The following is a 22,508-nucleotide window of genomic DNA, read 5'->3' as shown; positions in this document are numbered from 1 at the left end:
GCTCTGATAGAGATATACAAGGAGATTAATATTCTTTACCTGCTAACACAACATCCATTCTGCAGCCCATGGATCAATGAGTAATTTCTACTTTAAAATCTTATTACTCAAGAAATAAGTTTTTTAAGGCTCTAGTTGCCATAGATAATGCTGTCTCTGATGGATCTGGACAAAATAAATTGAAAGCCTTCTGAAAAGTATTCACTATTCTAGATGCCATTAAGAACATTTGTGATTCATGGGAGGAGTAAAAATGTTAACTTCAATAGGATTTTTGAAGAATTTGAGTCCAACCTTTATGGGTAAATGAGGAGTTCAAGACTTTAGTGGAGGAAATAACTGCAGATGTTGTGGAAATAGCAAAATAACTAGAATTAGAAGTGGATCCTGAAGATGTGACTAAATTTCTGCAATCTCATCATCAAATTTTAATATGTGAAGAGTTGCTTCTTGCAGGGTTGAGCAAAGAAAGTTGTTTCTTGAGACAGAATCTACTCCTGGTAAAGATGCTATGCACATTGTTGAAATGACAACAAAAGATTTAGAATATTACATATTTAGTTAATAAAGCAGCAACAAGGTTTGAGAGGATTGACTCCAATTTTGAAAGAAGTTCTATTGTGAGTAAAATGCTATCAAACAGCATGACATACTACAGAGAAATCTTTCATGAAAGGAAGAGTTAATTGATGTGGCAAACTTCACTGTGGTCTTATTTTAAGAAATTTCCATAGCTCCCATAACTCTTAGCAACTCATGATCCAGCAGTTTTAACATCCAGGCAAGACTCTCCATCAGCAAAAATATTAGAACTCGCTGAAGCCTCAGATTTGGTAACTTTTTTTTTTAAACAATAAAGTATTTTTAAATTAGGGTATGTATAGTGTTTTACTCTATTTAATGCTTAATAGACTACAATATAATGTGAACATAACTTTTATACTCACTGGAAAATTCCCAAATTTGTGACTCACTTTATTGTGATGGTCTGGGACCGAGCCTGCAGTATCTCTGAGGTATGCCCATATCTTATTTGTATGCAACCTACCAATTCATTTTTGTAAATCTGATAGAGAGGGATACTAAGTTCTAATAAGCATTTAATTATATAAACGAAGTACAATTTAATACTTCATTATTCTTTCTCGTTGATACCCTTAACTTCTCTCACATATAAATTAATTCTTTGATAGTATTAATATGTTGAGTTAAAGAAACTTATATAACATTGAGTTGTAGAGGAAACATAATTTGTATAACATTGAGTAGTAGAGAAAGTAAAATTTTGTCTGTCATTGATTTGATATTTATTGGTTCTTAATTTATTATACTCAGTTTTTCCTAATTTCAGACTTACCTGATTCATAAGCAGCACACAATCTATTATTTAAAGTTTAATATTGGTGTTTTGCTTTCAAATTTGCAACATTGTTATGGTACCCTTGAGTCATAGGGATAAAATATTTATTATATATTCTAAAATGTTTGTGATGTATTCTAAACCATTTATTTCATTTATTTGGTTCATTTCATTCTCTTAATAAATTTCCTATGAACAAAACATAGGAATATAGCTTTTGGTAGGAATACTTAAATGGTAATAAAATTCATAGTTGAAATATAATAATCTCTGTCATTTATAATTTTTATATGTATGTGACTTTCATGTGTTTGAAGAATTTTTAATATCTTTAATGCTTATTTATTATATGGCCATAGATAAAAATTGTTAATATTTTACTCAGAACCATTGAATTAAATTCTGAATGCCAGACCGGGCACGGTAGCTCATGCCTGTAATGCCAGCACTTTGGGAGGCCGAGGCGGCAGATCACAAGGTCAGGAGTTTGAGACCAGTCTGTCTAACATAGTGAAACCCTGTGTCTACTAAAAATACAAAAAATTAGCCTGGTGTGGTGGTATGCGCCTGTATTCCCAGCTACTCGGGAGGCTGAGGCAGGAAAATTGTGTTAACCCGGGAGGCGGAGGTTGTAGTGAGCCGAGATTGCACCATTGCACTTTAGCCCAGGTGACAATGTGAGACTCCGTCTCAAAAATCGCTTGAACCCAGGAAGCGGAGGTTGCAGTGAACCAAGATCATGCCATTGCACTCCAGCCTAGGTGACAATGTGAGACTCCGTCTCAAAAAAAAAAAAAAAAAAAAAAATTCTGAATGCCTTTTCCTTTTATTCTTCCTATAGTGATGAACAAAGAACAAATATAGTAATATAATTTCAGGATGGTATAGTCCCATTAACATAAGTTACATGTGGAAGAAATATTAAGCTGTCAAGATTTCTATCATAAGTATAACCATCTGAGCCTTTTTAATGTAATAGAATAAAAGATGAAATGTTTAGTTTTTTTTCTGATCACTAATCTAGCTATGCTATCTTAAATATCCTTGAACCACTGGGTAGCAGATCACTTACTGCTATTTTAGATATACATTGTAATGTTGCCAATCTATTCGTGTTATTATATGTCTGACCAACTTAAAACTTTAATAACATACCCACGTAAAACATTCTTCCTCCACTGCCTGCTAAGATTTGTGGCTAGGGGATTAGTATAATAAAAGTTGTTTCTTCTTCCTACTATTTAATATATTCCGTGAATACTACAATCCTAAAATGGCCTTGTTTGTCCCCTTGCATTTATAAGGACTTGGAACACCTGGGCTTGTAGTATGGCAAAGCAGTGTCTCTTAGATCACTTCTAAGTAAAGCTTATGGAAGTTCTTTATCTCAGGTTACTGCTGGCTCCTTTTAGAATATGGGCAACTGAATCTTCTTAGTCCTCAGTTTGGAAGCCTCGTTGTTGATTGAGGAAAAGCCCACTCAACATACAGATCCATTAGAATATTTTACCGTTTTTTTTTTTTTTTTCTATGAGGAATAGTTTGATCTTGAAAAATCTGTAAGTCACTACTTATAAATGATAAGGTAACCTATAAGTTCCTCCTAACATCTGCTAAGAACGTATTAGGCCTTTGCATCGACATTTTTACAAAATTCTTAAATATACTCCAGTAAAATTGTTTTAGTCATACAACCTGTAATGGTATTTTATTTAAATGGATTATCATTGGTAAAACATAATAAAAATTATTCAGCTATAGAAACTAGTTCTGGGGATCTGCTTTTTCAAATTAAAAAAAAAAAAAAAAAGAATCAACAGCATGATGACATTACCATCAATTTAATTTGGATTTGGTGGAGAGAAACTATAAAACTAGATCATCTAGACCGGTAGAATATTTGACAAAAATTATGGAGGGTACTGACGTATTATAGGTTACCTTTAGTGATCTTTAGATTTTAAATCATTGAATATTATTGTCTCATTTTGGGGATAAAATAAATGCTTTGTTAATTATTGCACAAATAAGCCATTGCAAAAAAAAATTCTGAAATATTGTGCCTTAAACTCTGCTTTATGAGAGTCTAGTAGTAGGTAGTCTAAACCTAATATTTCAGCTCCACATAAATAAACAACTTCCATTTTGATGCCTAAGGCTCTGCATCACTTTCTCCTACTAAAAGGACAGCAGCAAATGGTAAAGAGGAGACCAATTCCCATCCTTTAATTGACAAGACCCAGAAATATCACAATTCACTTGTGGCCACATCCCTGTGAACACTACTTCTACACATAACTATAGCAAACTGTTTAAGTGAAGCTGGAGTTGCTGTTGTCTTTGTTATTAAATGGAGCAACTGAATGGTCCCCACCAATTGATAAAAACTGCTGAATTGCATGATAAAAACTGCTGAATTGCACCCTGAAATCTCTACTTTTTCATATTTCATCTTAAAAGCAAAACATACGCGGCCTCACCAGTTATATTGCAAACTTTGTATTTTAATTTTTACAAACGTTTTTATAGTACAGAGATAGAGAACAAAACGCAGGGACAGGGGAAAGAAATGGGGAGATGTAGATCAGAGGAAAACAAAGTAGCAGATATATAGGATGAACAAGTCTAGAGACATAATGTACATGAGGGCTATAAGTAATAAAATTGCATTGTGTATGGGATTCATGCTAAATGAGTAGATTTTGGCTGCCTTGCTACAAAAACAAACAAACAAAAAGTTGGTAACTATGTGAGATGGTGGATACATTAATTTGCTTCAATATAGTAACAGTTTTACTGTCTACATGTATCCCATAGCATCATGCTGTGTCTCCAAAATACACATAATGAAATTTAGTTAAAATATATACAAAGCTTAATCCATTTCCTGGAGCATTTTTGCATGGATGCCTATGTGTCAACCTCTGTAACTTTCTTTTCTTGACCTTGTACTATATGAATTAAGGTAGAGTTATTCGAATCATGAACAGTACATCACAGATGGAATCTACTGATGCAATGGGAATGCATATAGTATAATAAATATCACATATTATGTTTTATAAATTTTTGATAGTAATGTAAGTACAGGATTTTTCTTTCTAGGCCTGTTTTACAGCTGTTAAATACCATCAATTCTTACAAATTCTTCTCTCTTTATCTTTCACACATCCATGGCATTATTTAAATATCTCTTGGATTTCCATTTCTTGGCTTAAAACTCTCTTTGAATGTCCTCGTCCAGTACTGACCAATAGAACTTTCTGTGATGATGGACATATCCATTATGGTAGCTACTATGTGAAGGTTTTGAGTACTTGTGTTGTGACTGATGTAACTGAGGAACTGAATTTTAAACTTAATTTCATTTAATGAATTTAAATGTAAATAGCCAGACATGACTAGTGATCACCCCCTTGGACATACAGTTCTAGTCACTCTCCACTCCGTTTACCAACTTATTTCAGCCACATCTATTTTACTGCATCATATTACTCCTGAAATATCCTTCAATAAATTTACTTACTCAACATGTATGTATTTGGGGTTTTATTCTCTGGGTGAGAAATTTTGTATTTTAGGTGTGATTTTATCCTAGCTTTGAGTAGTCTAATAATAATATACATATATAATATTTGTTGAACACATTTTGTGTTAGACACGGTTCTGAGCATTTTATTCATGATATATTGTTTCATTATCACAAGAAACTAGCATTATAATTATCACCATCTTATATATGTATAAAAGGACACAACCATAAGTTAATCAATTTTTGTCTAAGATCAAATAGGTAGCTAGTAAGTGGATGAGCTAGGATGTAAACCTCACGCAAACTGGCCTCAAATACCATTCTTTATTATTTCATCATTCTGGAGAGTAAGTTTTCATCAGTGGTTCTCCTTATTCAAAATACATCACAGTTGGAGCCTTTCTAGAAGCTTTATTTGTGTATGCATAATATAGGAAGCTATCTTGCCTCTGACAAGAGAGAAGAGAAAGGAACAGTTTCTCTTCTTTCTTTTTCTTATCACAATTCTCTAAGCAAAAACTATGTTTATAAAAATTGATCCAAACCATTCCTTATCTTCACTGAGTATTAGTACCTTATTTTATCCAAATGATATTAAATAAATTAGTAAACATAAGTGAAAATAAGCAGGCGCTGTATGTTTGTTCCTGTTACTACAAATGATTATTCAGGTTTATCTTACTCAGAACACAAACAGAAAGAGTTATAAAGTACTCAAGATAGATTATTTTCTAAAGGCTATAACGTTAAGATTTAACTCAGGTCAATCATCTCCAAGTTAAAATTACTTAGAAGCGTACTGTCCATAATTAAGTAATCTTACCTACTAATATTATGGAATAAGAATACCTTTAGGTGACATGAAATCTGTCATTTTAAGCATGCCCCCAAGCCTTTTCAAGATTGCTCATAAAATTTCTCATTCTCTAGAGAAATGTGATCTCTAAGAAATAAATGTCTCTTTCAAGTCACAAGTAATATGAGCACATGAAAAAAATGGAATTTTGAGTCTTAGAAGGGATATTGCAGTATTATAAAATTGCTTTTATTTCTTGTTATTTAAGTTCTCATGGTCATTTTAGGATTTACCTTCTAGATATAAAGGATTATGATTTCTTTTAGGGAGGTGGGGGACAGAAGCCTTTGGGGACCAGGAGAATATTTTTCATATGAAATTCTTTGTCATAAAATGCTAATGTTGGTGTTCTTGTCTTTATGTCTATGCATTCTTTAGCTATGAGGATAACAGACCCTTCATCAAGTAAGAATGACCTGAATGGCTGATAAATTCCATTTATCAGTGTGGTCCCATGAACCAGCTGTCAGATCAGTACTGAAAAATCATTAGAGCCTCTGTCATTCACATTGAGGCAGAAGAGCAAACTGTGCAGGAAAATAATCTGGCATACAACTTACATGCAGAATAAATACGCTGCAGGTGTATTGCCAAAAAAAAAAAATTCTGCTTCACCTCTGTTAATTGGCTATCACCTGAATCTAGTGCCACAGCAATAGCAATTTCCTGTGGTACAGACTTGTTTCTCTTTTAATAGCTTCCCTCTCATTGTGATGTGTTCCTCTGTGCCACATACGTCCGCTTTTCTGTTGTTTGTTTGGGCATCATTCATCTAAAATTATTCTGTCATTTACTGGTATATCTTCAAAATGATCTTACGGGTATAAAACTACCCAATTGCAATTGATATTAATGAATTGCTATACTAAATATAAATAAAGAAAAAATTGCCTTCCTAAAAATTAACTTTTACATATGCAAAATTATCCCTTTCAAATTTGACACCTATCACTTGATTAATGATCTAATCTGTATGAATATATTTCAGTTTCTGAAATAAAGCTACAAGTCTGTACTAATCTAACAAATGTGAACATAAATGTTAACATTTGGACATTTTTCCCATGTATATTTTAAAATTACAAGTCCTGCAAGAATAAACTAAGATTGGTAACCTATGGGCAATCTTGCTGTAGACTTTCAGTTTGTTCTTCTGGTGAAGAGTCCTTTGTTTTCATTTTTTTCTAGTGCCATTTCGCTTCTTCATGCTTTTGCTTTCATTCATTCTTTTTTTCTTTCTTTCTTTTTTTTTTTTTTTTTTAAAGAAACTGGGGCTCATTGCAGTTTTCTGCAACTTAACCCTTGGGCCCATCATGTGTTTTCCAGTGGTTAATACCTGACTTCAGTATTTGATCCCATTATTTTGCTTCTAAATCTAAATAGCAATATTGCCTTGATTTAATGGCAATTCTTATTTTTTCTTTTTTGAACATCCATAAGAAGCTGAGAGCTTTTCCTTGAAAGTTAATATACTTCTGAATCCCGCTGTAGAATAAAATATTAACACCTAAAATGTTTTCTAAATGATATAAGGAAACATGTAACATGTAATAGCAAAACTCCTTTAGAGATTCTTTATTCAAGAATGTTGATGCTTTCAGTTAAACGTGTTAAATTTAGTGGACATTTAAACATGAAATATAGTGGCTGATTGTTATGGGAGAAAAATAGTAAATATTAATAATTAATTTTAATAAGACTTTAATAATTAACTACTTTGGAACCGTATCTTTCTTAAGATGCAGTTCTCTCTAAAAAACAAATTGAACTCAGCTTCAGATTATCTAAACATATATGATCTTTCCCCTTCATTTTACAAAGTCTCAATCCCTGTAAATGTATCTTCCAGAGACATTATAGTGGAGGATAATAATCTGCTGGAAAGAAATATGAATTCACCCTTTTCAAGGAAGATGTGCTGGGAATAAAGAGGTTGGGCTTTTTAGTGTATAGAGATCTCTACTGATTGGTCCTGTTCTCCCATATACTTAGGAGTTGAGAATGATTTCATTTCAGTTATGAGTCCCACCTGTTGCAAGAATTCATTTTATCTTGATATTCAATACATAACTTAACCACAAATATATGAACTTTGTTACCTGCTTATACTCTTGCAAATGATATCTTGGAGGAAACTAAGAGAATGGAATGGGAGTGAGAGCTTGTCTTTCATTCTATACCACTCCGTTCATACCACTCCATCTTCATTCTCAGCTTCATCTTCTCCCTTGAGTTTACAGACACTTCAAAGAAATGAAGTTTCTCTGAGCCTTCAAAAATTTTTTCAGCAAAGCTGCCAAATGACTGATTTCTAAAATCTACTACAATGTAGCATAGAAGAGAGTGATCCAAAGGCTGAAGGAGAGTAGAAACAGAGTGTTTCCATTAGAGTGGAACTATTTTTTTCCATCTACTATCCCTCATTCTTAGTCTTTATAAATATAGGTTAGACAAGTAGGGCTCATTAAATTCATACATTAACTTCAAATCCATGTATTTCCTCCTAATACGAGTTATATTTTTGTCAGTAAACAATAAAATTTTTGTGGAAAAAAAGGAAATTTTGAAAAAATGGGGTACAAATGTATCAGAAGAAGCACTAATAGAGGGAAATCAATCAAACAAATGTTACCCCTGTGAGACCAGTGAAGACTAACATAGCTTTATAGCCTGCTTTCCTCTTGCCATTCACCATAATTACACCTCATGCCATTTGCGTATGTGCTGCAAATACATGAATAATTTATGGTACAAATCTGCTTTTGCTTAAATGAATTTCTGTGTTCATTACATTTTCATTCATGTATATCTCCTCAAGCTTGAAAACTTGTAGTCTCATTAAAACCTTAAAGTACTTACACCACCTGTCTTACATTTTCTGTCAATAAAAGTTAATGTAACATTTTTTTTCAGTGTCATATTGTTGATCTGATATGGTTGTTAATTAAAGACCAATTATTTAATAACCCTTAATTTTCTCTTCTCTCTACAGGTCATGGGTTATAGGTGCAATAGCTCTTCTCTGCCTATTAGGATTGACCTGGGCCTTTGGACTCATGTATATTAATGAAAGCACAGTCATCATGGCGTATCTCTTCACCATTTTCAATTCTCTACAGGGAATGTTTATATTTATTTTCCATTGTGTCCTACAGAAGAAGGTAAGCTAGAATTCTTTTTTTAAAATATAAATGGCATACATTTCATGACAGCAAAGCAGCCATAACATATTCTAACATATTATTATTGATATGTTTGTCTACAAGAAATGAAGATACTCATCTTTTATAATAGTAAAGCAAAACAAACACAAAATACAAGCATAATAGTTGGTGAGAGTGTCCAATAGTAAAAAACAATAAAAACATTTTCAGATTTAAAATATTAACAAAAATTATTTTCTTGTAGATTTGACTTTATAGTCTTTAATATTCCCATTGATGGCCAATTGTAGTTGTGTATTAGGAAGTAATTATTTTCTAAAAATGTTGTGGAGGCATGAGATACACGCACACACACACATCATGGAAATATATCACAGTATAGGAAATATACATATGTGGGTTTGAATCTCTGTTCTTCTATTTAAAAACTTATGTGACTTTTGGCAAGTTAATTAACCTCCCCATGTCTCAGTTTACTCATGTGTGACATGAAGGGGGTAAAAATAATTATAAAATATGCAAAGAGATGACTCTGAAAATGAGGTAGAACATTATGTTTTAAAATTTGTGGGAAAGAAACAATAAGATTTATAATTTTTCTTTGGAAAACAAAGGAAATAAGAAGTAAAGATATCCCTTTCTAGGATTTTTACTTTTAGAGACTGGTGGGACCAAAACAAGAAGTTGAAAAGAGTGTCCACTTGTCACAAGATGGACAAACATAAAACAAAACACTACTCTGTTTCAAATTTAGAAGGTAGTAGATATCTAAAATGTGTTGACACGATCACAAATACAGAATAGAGTAGTAATGATGAGGCAGGCTTCTAAATGTATGTTACAGAAAAGGAAAGTGGTAACATTAGAATGGATGCATTCTAATCTAATTCATTAGAATTCTCCTTAAAAAGAGGTTGTTTTAAAATAGATGAATCCTGCTATAACAGGATGTTTTAGAAAAAATAAAAATAAAATAAAATAGATGAACCCTCCCAAATAATTAATATGTGTACCTCCCAAATTACAGAAGCCTTACTCAACATATGTTTATGTTTACTCATTGCCCAATGGATGGGGTTGCCCCATGAAGGGACATAGGCTGATGAAGATTCAAACAACCTCACTCTATGATTTTATAGTCCTCTTTGATTTTGACATCCAACAGGAAGTCTGGGAAAGAGAGAGATGATTTTGTACTAAAGATTTGAAAGTGGCTCACATGGCTTCTACTAATGTTTTTTTTTTTTTTTAAATCAGATAGGACTCTGTCGATGGTACCACCTAAACTGCAAGGGAGACAGAAAAACATAGTATAGCTTTTTTAGTTAGAAAGAGAAGAAATTGGGTATGGTGAATAGATGGCAGTCTGCCACACTTAATGTATTTAAAGAATAGGAGACATGTAAGTGGCTAGTGAGAATAGAGCTGGAAGGAAGAACAAGAATCAAGATGATACACTGAATTAAAGATAGGAGAAAATGTCAAGTAGAAGACAGTGGTTGGTATTCTAAAAGACTTTAGAGAGAAGTCAGAGAGACTAAAACTTGGGAAAGATGTTTAGATTTGGATGGAAGAAAGCCATAGCCACAACTGATGCTCAAGAGAAATACATACAAAAAATGTGAACAAAATCAGGAGATTAAGGGAAAACATAGCGTTTGCCCGTGAAAAAATGGGAATGTATTAGGTCATTATAATCAGTCATAACATATTGAAGTATAGTAGATTTATTTGCCTGTCATCTTTATTTTGTACATTAGCTGGAAATTTGGACCAACATAGTTTTAAATTTTTATTTAATTTTTTTTTACTAACTCATTAAGAAGTAATTTTTAAATTTTAAAGTTAATTTGGAAATTTTCTACAAGGCAGAAAAGAAATTTTTGTACTTTACACACAGATTATTTTGCTTTGAGTATTTTTTATTAGCCAACACCTCTTTCAGTTTTCCCAACATTAATAAAAATGTTATTTTAGTTTTTCTTGTCTTAACATAAACATATCACTGGAATAATTAAGAATTGCATTTGATACCCAGGTAGAGATTTTACATCTCACAACCCTAAAACAACTTTAGAGTTTTTAATATATTTAACATAAGTTAAATTTTAAAATATATATGTCATCAAGTTCAGTTTTGTGATTCATTAAAACAGAGTTCTAGAAACTGTGGCTCATGAGCCAAATTCATCCAGCTGCCTTTTATTTTTACAGCCAGGAAGCCAGGAATGGTTACTACATTTTGAGACAGAGTCTTGCTCTGTGCCCCAGGCTGGAGTGCAGTGGCGCGATCTCGGCTCACTGCAAGCTCCGCCCCCCCCGGGTTCACGCCATTCTGCTGCCTCAGCCTCCCGAGTAGCTGGGACTACAGGCGCCCGCCACCTCGCCCGGCTAATTTTCTTGTATTTTTAGTAGAGACGGGGTTTCACCGTGTTAGCCAGGTGGTCTCGATCTCCTGACCTCGTGATCCGCCCGTCTCGGCCTCCCAAAGTGCTGGGATTACAGGCTTGAGCCACCGCGCCCGGCCTTCAATACACAGAGTTTAAAATAAGTATATACACCATATCCTTAGTTTTGGCTCCTGACTCAAAAACCTTAAAATATTGACTACCTGGACCTTATAGAAAAACTTGCCAGGCCCTGATTTTGAAAGTTTATTTTCATGATTTACAATAACAAGTAATGCATGTTGTTCTTTCATCCATTCCATGTTTTGAATTTTAAAACTTTGGTTGCATTTGTATTTGGTGTCAAGAATATGGGCCCACATCAGAAAATACAGAAAACATAATTATTTTTGGTTTTTATTTTATATAAAAAATGTCATATACTTGTCTTTGAAATTGAAGAATTGGTTGGGAGGTGTTTTTACTTTTTAGCCATCAGATTAAATTTCACTAATATGCCATCGCTGGTATAGTTGCTTATATATTTTGATTAGATAAATATGAAGTATTTCATATATGAAAATTGTTGTCTTATTGAATTATTTGTCGATTGCTTCAACTTATTCGTAAAATTAAAATTTTTGAGTCATCAGTCTTTTTCTGAGTATGGATTGTGTAAACAGTATTTCCACTGGCCACATTAAAGTGGTCACTTTTACTTTTGTTGTACATTCAAATATTTTATATATTCTCAGAGCTTCCATGATCATTTTATTTCTGATATGAGAAATATCAGAAATATTTTATTGGTAAGATATATTCTCTTTCCTGTATTCTATGTTCTAGAACAGCATCCCACCAAAATAGGATATCATCTAACTAGGGTAACTAAGATGCAGTGCCATGTGAAATAGTAGATTAGAATATGCAAATGATTGAACAATCAAATAACTGTTTTATTGTAATCTAAAAAATGTTTCCTAGACACGGTCCATGTTATTTTTTTTCTTCTTTTTAAGACATATGCTTACCATTTCAAATCAAATCACAGCAAAATAAAGTCAGTATAATGATTCAGTAAGTAATGTAGCTAATGCGAGACTTGGCATCACCAAATATCTTGATTTTCTGGTTGTTTATATTATCAGTTCAGAACATTTAATCTTTGTTGGAAAATTCAGATAGTCCATGATGAATTATTGTGGCTTAAACAATATTGCTGATTTTGTAACAGGAGGGAGAGTGGTTCTCTTTCTGTCTTCTTTGCCTTTATTCCTCATTGTACTGAAATATTTGTTTAGGTTTATATCACTTCATTCAAATACCATTTCTCATCTAGAAACAAACATATCATTTGCTGTTTACCTTAGGAAAACAATGGGATGTTGCAGGGGGAGTTATGATCAAAGTTTAGATTCCTAGAGATGTTTCATAAATCAGTAGAAATTACTAAGCTATCGTTGATACTGCTTACTTTTGGTTAGAGATTATTTTAAGCCTTCTCAAGTTCTAATTAAAGCATTTGTCCTCATTCTTTCCAGACACAAAGAAGGAGATAATTAATAGATTACTTTAATAATGATATTAGTGATATACAATGTCTGTGCTGGTCAATGATTTCATGTTCCAAATATGGCATCTTAGAGCTTTTTGATCATACAGCACTCGTGAAATTTAGAGTTTTCTCCTAGGGCACATCGCTTGACCTTTTCGGTCTTGTTTACTCTCATTACTTAACCCATTTCAATCTCCTAATCTATAAAATGAAGTTAATAATTATTTTTCAGACTCATTTTGAGGGACATACCTAGCACAATTCCTGACACATAATAGTTAAAAAGTAGAAGTTTCTTCTTTTTACCCTCCCTGCAGATGCATCTTAGAAACACACATAACTGGGTGCAGACTGGTGTCTTTTTTTAAAATAAACAAAACATGGACTAACTTGTAAACACTGAACAAAAATGATTGTCTCTATTTCTAATTATTGATAAATGTAGCACAGAAGAGACTGGTTGCAAAACAAATCAATAGCATTTTAAATACATTAAAAATAAGTAATTTTGCCATGCCAGAGCAGAGAAAGGCCTTAAAGACGAGCACATCATAACCCTGTTTTGTTCATTCTATTCTTTGTGGTGAGAATGCCTTTTTCTCCTCTTCTTCCCTATCTTTTATTTCAACTTCACTGTATGAATTAATTCCAGCCGCTCTTTTGAAGGTTTTCTGGGAAGCTCTCTTTCCCAAGAAGCCCTCCTTGGCCCCCCACACCTACCTCCCACAGGCACTCCTCTTCTATGTTTGAGTCACCTGACCTTATCTCCGTCACTGTTCTTATCCCATAATAAGCACTGATAAATGTGAGTTCTTTGAGCAAATCTGCATATGTTCTGTCTTTGATTCTCCTATGTCTTTGACACAATGAATTTTACAATAATAAGATGAAACGTTCCCATTTTGAATACTAAATTTAATGTATCATTTACATACCTTTTTTTGCTTTTGATTCTAAATAACATCCCTTTTTAAAGCACATGTTTAAAACTTTGATTTAAATAAAATCTTATTTGAATATTACATTATCATAAGTTGTGGAAAAAATGAACTAATGTGAAATCAAATACATAAAGGCCTAAGAATAATTTATGTATATGATGTTGTTTCATAATATAAATTCATGAACATATAATCGATATAATAAGATGTCCCTTTGTTGTTATTGATAGTAGATACGTGATTTAAGGCAGTTACTGTTTATTTTTATATGTCTTGTTCAATTAAATAGGCAGTAATAAAAATTTTAGACATGATTAAAATTTTTACCGAAAGTTGATATATTTCTCTGCTTGAAAACATCAGCTAAAAGTTTTCCTTTTCCCTGTAATTTTATACTACAACCAAGATTAAGTATTTAATCAAGAATGCTATAAAGAAAAGTAATTATATTTCTCTGTGATTATTGAGTAGAACTATTTTGAAGAACTACATTTGCAATCTTTTTAATTTTTGTTCTCAATTTGAACATTTGATCTCTTTTAAAATAAACTTCAGAGAAATATAGATTTAGAAGAAATGATTAGCCCAACATACTCATATTTTCTGTCTTTAAATATCCTTTCTCTGCTTTCTCACTTTCTCTGATCTCTCTCTCTGTCTCTCTCCCCCACTTCTTACCCTACTTCCTCCATCCCACTCTCTTTAACTTCCTAACTAGGCTTCTACCTAAAGAACAACAACTACAATTCCCTTGCACCAATAGGCTACTTTATATAAAATTTATGAAGCTAAAAATAGTATCTTCGATGGGCTTAAGTATATGTTCTTGGAACTAAGAGAAAAGTACCACTATGATGTGATGGGAGGAGTGTGAGTATGTGTGTATGAGTGTGTGTGTGTGTGTGTGTGTGTGTGTGTGTTTTAAAAGGCTCCAGAGTTAGGCAAAATTTCAAGCTTGACAGTATGCATATAATTATGTTGTATTGTAAAATACATGCTGAACAGACTTTCTTATATCTGTAAGGCAAGGAAAAAATTATGTTATCTAAAAATAAAACTCACATATATTGCCTACTTTTGTTCCTACCTGCAATGAATTACTTGCTAACAGAAGTTAATATTTAATTGTCTAGGTACGAAAAGAGTATGGGAAATGCCTGCGAACACATTGCTGTAGTGGCAAAAGTACAGAGAGTTCCATTGGTTCAGGGAAAACATCTGGTTCTCGAACTCCTGGACGCTACTCCACAGGCTCACAGGTAAACAATATTTGTTCACTGAAATGAAGTAATTCTTAACTATGTTCTGTAACCAGTTCCTGTCCCTTATGATTGGAGCTAATTTCTATCCTGTGCTTAACACATCGTTTGTTTTTGTTGTTTCACTGTGTCTCACATGGGAATGATTCTGACAAAAATGGAAGAAACTAAAACTGTATTAAAATGATGAAATTGGGGTCTCAGTTTGCATAATAATTAATGACTTCAGATTGCTTTCAGTTCAATAAATGCAGCAGGTAAAGAAAAGAATTTTCCAGTTCACCCAAAATTCAAGGAAAGTAATATTTCATGTATATAGAAATGTGATATATTGATATGATTCTAATTCTTGTAATTCTTCTAACTAGTATAATAATTATCACAAACTGAGACAATTTACATATGATATGGTATATTTAGGAAAAATAACTATGACTCAACCCTATTGTGTGCTGAGAAGTTGAAGAAAAGTCAGGACAGTGAAGACTACTACAACAGCACTATTAACATAGCTGGTCTAAGCCCCACTCCCATTCGCCCAACACTAGACATAGCAGCATAGTACCTTACCAGAAAAAGTTTAAGCTTTTAGGTAAACTGTGTGCCATTTTTCCCAGGGCACAGAGTCAGCTCAAAGATTATTACATAGAAATCTTAACAACTCCTGTATGTTAAGATGAGCCTGTCAATAAAAGACTTAGAATTGTGTAGGTCATGAGTGAGTTTGATTCAAGCTAGCAAACGAGGAGTATTTGTTTGTTCGTTTTTTGAGACAGAGTCTCACTCTGTTGCCTAGGCTGGAGTGCAGTGGTACAATCTCAGCTCACTGAAACCTCTGCCTCCTGGATTCAAGCAATCTTCCCATCTTAGCCTCCAGCCTTCTGAGCAGCTGGGACCACAGGCATGTGCCACCATGCCCAGATAATTTTTGAGGTTTTTGTAGAGATAGTGTTTTGCCATGTTGGCCAGACTGGTCTCAAACTCCTGGCCTCAGGTGATCCACCTGCCTTGGCCTCACAAAGTGCTGGGATTATAGATGTAAGTCACCTAGACTAGTATTTTTAGGATTGCATGATTCAGTAGAAACAAAAGTCATGTTTTCAGTGTTGCCACTTAAATTTTTCTGAGGAAGACTTGAGTTTAAATTGATAAATAAAGTTATAAATCAATCTTTTAGCTCAACCTATAAATTTAATTATTGTTTCATAAATTTGGTTATTTTATATAAAATAAGAGTGATTACTTCATTTTTTCTTTGATGAATGTTCAATTGGCTTGTAAGCTTAATAGATTAAATTTCCCTAAATAATTTCATTTATATGCTTAGAAAATTTAATTTCCTTATACCTTTTAAATATCATTTATAAATTTAATATACCTGATTGTCTCAAACACATCAACTGTCAGACTAGACAGTCATACACACCTAACTAGCACTTGAACCAGTTATAAATCAATGAATGACCAGTGTTTTCATAGTTTCCTCACCAATTGAGTTTTTAATTTTACAAATAAAATCATATCTTTAATATCAATCTGATATTTCCAATTAAAATTTTAAAAGTTAACATATAACTGTCAAAAATATCAGACTATCTTAAATAGTTTTACCAACCACAAATCATGAAACTTAAATATAATTGCATGATTATTAATAATCTGAATTTGATTTAATTTTTACACACTACACTGAGGTTGTAAAGTTGCAAATCAGAGGAACAATTGTCCCAACTCAGATGGATGGAAATTTCTGAGTTTAGGACTACTAAATTTGCCAATCAGAGATCTGAATTCTCACATAAGAGTAGGGGCAGACCAGGATAATGCTTATAGCATGAGCCCCTTTAATAATTAATGCCTTTATTTTCAGACTTATAATCCCTTGCTCTTCCCCTGCTTTTTGTAATACTTTTTTCCATGACTTTTCAATTGATATTGCTGAGATTCTCTATATCATCCAGCCTGATTAGATCCCACATGCTTTTCACATTACTGAGCTCATCAGCTACCATCCTATAGTCATTTTATTGAAATATATCATTAATATTATAATAATACTTGGGAGTCTCATTTGCTACAACAGAGTTGTGCAATGTTTAGCAATACTTGTAAACTATGAGTTAAGACAGTACAGCTCAATGGAATAATAATAAACTCTGTGGGTGGGTATACCTTGTTTTGAATTCTGGCCTTGCTACACACCAGCTATGACACAAAACAAGTTACTAATTTCATTGACACTCAGTTTTTTCATCTGTAAAATGGTGATAATAAATACCGACGTCTTAAGTTGCTAAGAAGATTGAACTAATATACACAAAACAGAATAAATTGTGGGTGCTCAATAAATGGTGGTTGCTACCAGTTATTACTGTTGTTATTATAGAATATTATTGTATATATATTTTAAGTTGTATCATATTTTTCCCCTCACTCTTGCAATTTGTAATATCACAATTCTACTCTTGGAAAATAATTTACATTTTTTCTTATACTTAATATAATACTAATTCTGATTAACTATGACCATCCAAGCCTATGTAAGGTTATAGTTACTTAAATCTATATTATTTGTTTAGGTAAGACGAGTAAATACATTTCTCACTAATTATGGCCATCCATAAGCAAATGCTAAAATACTGATATGAAAACAAAATTTGGGGAGTATGGATGCATCTTTCACATAAGAGCACTTCTAAAATAACTATTTTATTTAGAAATATTGAGTGCCTCCTATATAATGCCATTGATTTTCTAATCTCTGGGGATAAAATGGTTAAAAGACATATAACTTCCCCTGTGATCTGGAACTTTTATTCTAGTATTGGAAGATAGAAAGTGTATTAATTACAAACGACCCAACAAAAATATCAAATGAGAAAGCTGGCAGAGAACAAAAATATTATGTCAATTAGCCAGGTGGCTACTGGAATTAAGTGCTGGAGAAAGACTACCTTTGGAAGTGGTACTTATGCCAAAGTCTGAGTTACAAGATTCTAAATGAAGGAGAAAAGGACATTCAGGGGAACAGAATTCTAAGTGAGAAAATGTCTAATGCAAAGCCTTTACGGCGTGGAGAACTTACAAAAACTGTTGGCCAAAGTAGGTTAGAGGGAGAATGAGACAGAAAGTCAAAGAAAAAGGAAAGAGACCGCTCCCTAGGTATTTGTAACAGTATGAAAATTAAATTTTATTTTGATTACTTTGGATAGCCAGTGAGATAATTTAGAAATGAAAATGATAGGATACAATCCGCATGTAATAAACATTATGTTGCTACATTGTGGATAATGGAGGGGATGATGGCCAAGACTAACAAGAAAAAATCCTCTTCACCTCTTGCTCCTCCAAACTTACTTCCTGATCCTAATCACTTATAAAAGTTTTATAATATACATCAGTCACACAAACATATTCACAGAAATGGGTGTAAAATTTTTTTAAACTATGGACTGAAATAATATCTTTTGACTTTCTTGTAATTGTTTTGTCATTTATCTTTCATGTATTTTATTGACTTTTAGATATTTGCTTTTTATTATATAATATTTGAAAAAAAGAAAAGTGACATATGTATATGAAACATTGAAACATTTTAATAAGATGAACACCTGTGAACTCAACATCCAACCGAAGAAATAGAACATTTTCAATATGTTTTCCTTTTTATTTAACCTCTCCCTAATCAACCCCTATGTCTTCCTCCAGAGAGGCCCCTAAATTTTATTTTTCCATTCCTCCAACTTATTCTAATAGTTTCCCTCCAAAAAATGTTGTTCAGCATTCCTTTTTGAAATCTTTGTTTAAAAATGGTATTTGATTGTATGTAGTCTTCTCTGACTTGTGTTTTTCACTCCCATATTCTAAAACCCTTCCTGATTCATTCCATAAATATCTAAGTGTGGCCTCTGTGCCATATACTATATACCTTTTTCTCTGCCTGCAATACTTCTCCTTTTTCTCCTTTTCCTTTTTTCCTCTTTTCTCTTTTCCTCTTAAACTATGTTTAGTGTAGTGCAGTGAGTTGTTAACCTCTTGCACTCAGGAGCCAGATGACTGCATTCCAATGCTGATTATTAGGTCTGTGCCATTAGAATGTTCATTAACCGCTGTGCTTCGGTTTTCTAATGTATAGTATTACCTACTTCATGAAGTTCTTATGAGGTTTTGATGTGTGAATACGTGAAAGGTGTATATTATGGAAAAGAGAGCATAGAAAAATTGATACAGATGTATATACACACACATGCACATATATAACATACATACACTATGTATGTATGTGCCAAGCATATGTACCTCAATTAACAAAAAAGACAAAAATTCTGTTTTCATAGAGCCTGAAGCCTATTGCAGACATCAGACGTTCAATGGTTAGCTATTAAGTATAAATGTAAGAAATAATTATATAATACATGGTATTGTAGGAGACGTTAGTGACTGTTGGGGGAATGTAGTAGGGGAAAAGGGACTGAGATGTGATTGAATTGTGTGTGTAGCCTCCAATTCTAAGTAGGGTGGTCAAGTTATGTCTTCAGAAAAAAATATTTTAGAGTTAAAAGGGTAAAGGAATTATGCATACCTGTGTCTGGGGGAAGAGCACCCAAACAGAGAAAACAACCAACAGTGCCAAGCTCTGAGGCACAAATATACCTGGCATGTTAGAGAACAGCAAGGGGACAGGTGCAGCTAGAGCAGATGGGGAAGATAAATAGGAGATGAGATAATGGGGACAGCTCGTATAAATATCACCTAACAATAATAACTTCGTCAACTCCAGATAAAATGTTACTTCTTCAGTCTGCATTGTTCTCAGACTCCCTAGAGAAGGACATATCCTTTAATATATGGTAAAAATATATGGTATAATTGGTAGAAGTCTTTACAAATTCTGTGGTATAAAGAATAGTCACAAAAGTATACAAAACATAAATGTATGGCACAATTAATTATTACCAGTTGCCAGGCCAACTATTAATATACTGAGAATACCTTGGAAACCCTTTGAACCCGTCTCAATCATTAACCTCCAAACATAACCACTATCTTAGCTTTTAATAGCACATTTTAGTTTGCATATTTTGATGCTTATTCACCTGAAATCATTTAGTACATACTCTTTTATGTTTTCCTTTGTTCCCAAGACATCTGCATTACTGCAGGAGGCTATGAGCTCTTTAATTTTCTTTGCTTTATATTTTTGTATAGTGTATTCATCCATTCTACCATTGACAGTCATTTTGATTGTTCATATTTCAGCTATAATATTTAATGACTGTATGGAGATTTGTGGGCATATTATACGTTTGCATTTATTTTTGTGATAATTTAACTAATCTGTTACTAGTTTAGCAGCTCCATCAGGGTCAAGACATTTTGTGCTTACATTTCACCTTTGTATCTTATAGGTTAGTATTTGACAGGCAGTAGAGGGTAATTGATATTTTTAATTAATTAATTAACCAACTAATGAAACAAATGTGAGAGACTGGCTCCCATCATTGTCCTTTTGTTTATTAGTTTTCTGTGTGTGTCTGTGTCTGTGTGTGTGTGCGTGCAGGCATTTGTCAACCTAGGGAAAATGTGATATACAACAGTATATCTGAAGAATAATCATGTTCCAAGATTCATAAAGCCAATTGTCTAATATTCTAACATTGGTTACTCCCATTATTCAAGAAGTTCAAATGTATTTGGAACATAACCCATTGTAGGCATGGTTTCATAAGTAGTAGTAATATTTCTTATAACTATTTCAACCTTGAAAAAACTTCTGAAAATATTTTGTTTCTTCCTCACAAGATTGTTAATACTTTTTTGATCTATAACTGAATAAAATAACAGAATAAAACCGGAAAAAATCCCCCCAATGGAAAAAGTTTATAATATTTATTTTCTTGAATTATCTGACACTTAGAAATTTGAATTTAAGAATGTCAATAATAATGTAAGAATTTTTAGTTATCTATAAAACTTCCTACTGAAGCAATGAATCAACTAACTTTATTTTCTTCAAAGAAAGAAAAGTCAGGATAGTTATGTAATCCCTAAAATTACATTGATCTTCCTATAAAAGTTATGAGTTAAGTTTGGTAGCATTTTAATAATGTTCTCTTTTCTTTTCTTAGAAAACTCGTTTGCAAGATTCTGATTTCTTAAACTAAATCTTTTGTTAGAACTGACAATTTAATGCATATTTAAACATTCCCATACCAATAAAATTTACAGTAAAAATTGTTTCACCTTGGAAATTAAAATTTTCTAATTCTGTCTGAAGATATATACGTCTGTATATCTTCAGCATATTTAAGTTGGTATAGTACTTTACATTTATTTCTTTTTTCATAGTTATAATTATCTTTGGTATATAGGCGTTTAGGAATACAGTTAATGAGAACCATGTATTATCATGAATGTTATTTCTGATGTTTCATGCTACTATACTGCAAACATGTATTTGTTTATTTGCCAAATACTAGAAACAAACATCTCATGTAACTATGACAGAAAAGGAAATAATAATTTGTGTGAAATTTCCACTGTCTCATGAGTTCATTTTCTTTCTACCTTTTCCCCGACCCAGAGCCGAATCCGTAGAATGTGGAATGACACGGTTCGAAAGCAGTCAGAGTCTTCCTTTATTACTGGAGACATAAACAGTTCAGCGTCACTCAACAGAGGTAATTAGAAATAATTTTTCATTTTTATTACTTTTCTGATTAAGAAGTTCTTAAATGCATTGCTTTATTTGCTACTTCTGAACCTGTTCCACGTGATAGAAATATTGTAAGAACATAAAACTTAGTTGAATGTAGCAATGTGTTCCTTATTCATAAGACACTTTAAAAAAAAATTCTGAATTTTCCAGAAGTCTTTTCCAAAAGGAAATTAGAAAATAAGAAACTTTTTTTCCTAATCATCTGCTGCTGCTATAAACGAGAGCTGTCAGGCCTCATTGGAAGCAGTGAAAATGGGCAATTATGTGGCTATATAGTCGGCTAAGCATCATAGAGTTCCACATTGTCTTAGGTATAAAGCAATTTCATAGTCTTTGCGGAAGTAAAAGTATACTGTCTAATACATACTTAAGGCAACCTGTGTACTTGGAAAAAATCACATCTTAATGTCTAAAAGACTTATCTGGATAATATTGCATATTTAAAGATTTAGGAGAAAAGATACTTTGGGGTATATTATGATTTTTGTGTATATGCTTGTGGTTCAGTGCTCCCTGGGTGGCATTTAGATTTTTGAAATGAAGAAATGAAGTTCCCTTAATCTATTGTTTTGTTTGTGGTCGAGTTTTTTTCCTTGATCTTATATTCTCTCTCTCTCTCTTTCTCTCTCTCTCTCTCTTTCTGTGTGTGTATGTGTGGGGATATGATTAGAATTCATTTTGCTGCGGTAAAAATGACCAGATGCAATTTTTTGGAGACCAAGAGGCTACTACAGTC

General features: G+C 32.7%; 1 protein-coding gene across 1 annotated transcript in view; it reads left to right on the top strand.

Annotated features, from left to right (window-relative positions):
• The window catches only part of ADGRL3 (adhesion G protein-coupled receptor L3), a 186,288-nt gene that overhangs the window by 136,616 nt on the left and 27,164 nt on the right, over window positions 1–22,508 (top strand). The window contains exons 12-15 of the mRNA XM_011973978.1: window positions 6,127–6,153; window positions 8,741–8,909; window positions 14,929–15,054; window positions 21,638–21,734. Of these exons, the coding sequence (XP_011829368.1) occupies window positions 6,127–6,153; window positions 8,741–8,909; window positions 14,929–15,054; window positions 21,638–21,734 (419 nt within the window). The remainder of the gene's footprint in view (window positions 1–6,126; window positions 6,154–8,740; window positions 8,910–14,928; window positions 15,055–21,637; window positions 21,735–22,508) is intronic.

The sequence above is a fragment of the Mandrillus leucophaeus genome, unplaced genomic scaffold, assembly GCF_000951045.1.
Source record: "Mandrillus leucophaeus isolate KB7577 unplaced genomic scaffold, Mleu.le_1.0 Scaffold1404, whole genome shotgun sequence".
In the NCBI taxonomy this organism is placed as follows: Eukaryota; Metazoa; Chordata; class Mammalia; order Primates; family Cercopithecidae; genus Mandrillus; species Mandrillus leucophaeus.
This window is presented reverse-complemented; position numbering and strand designations above follow the sequence as displayed.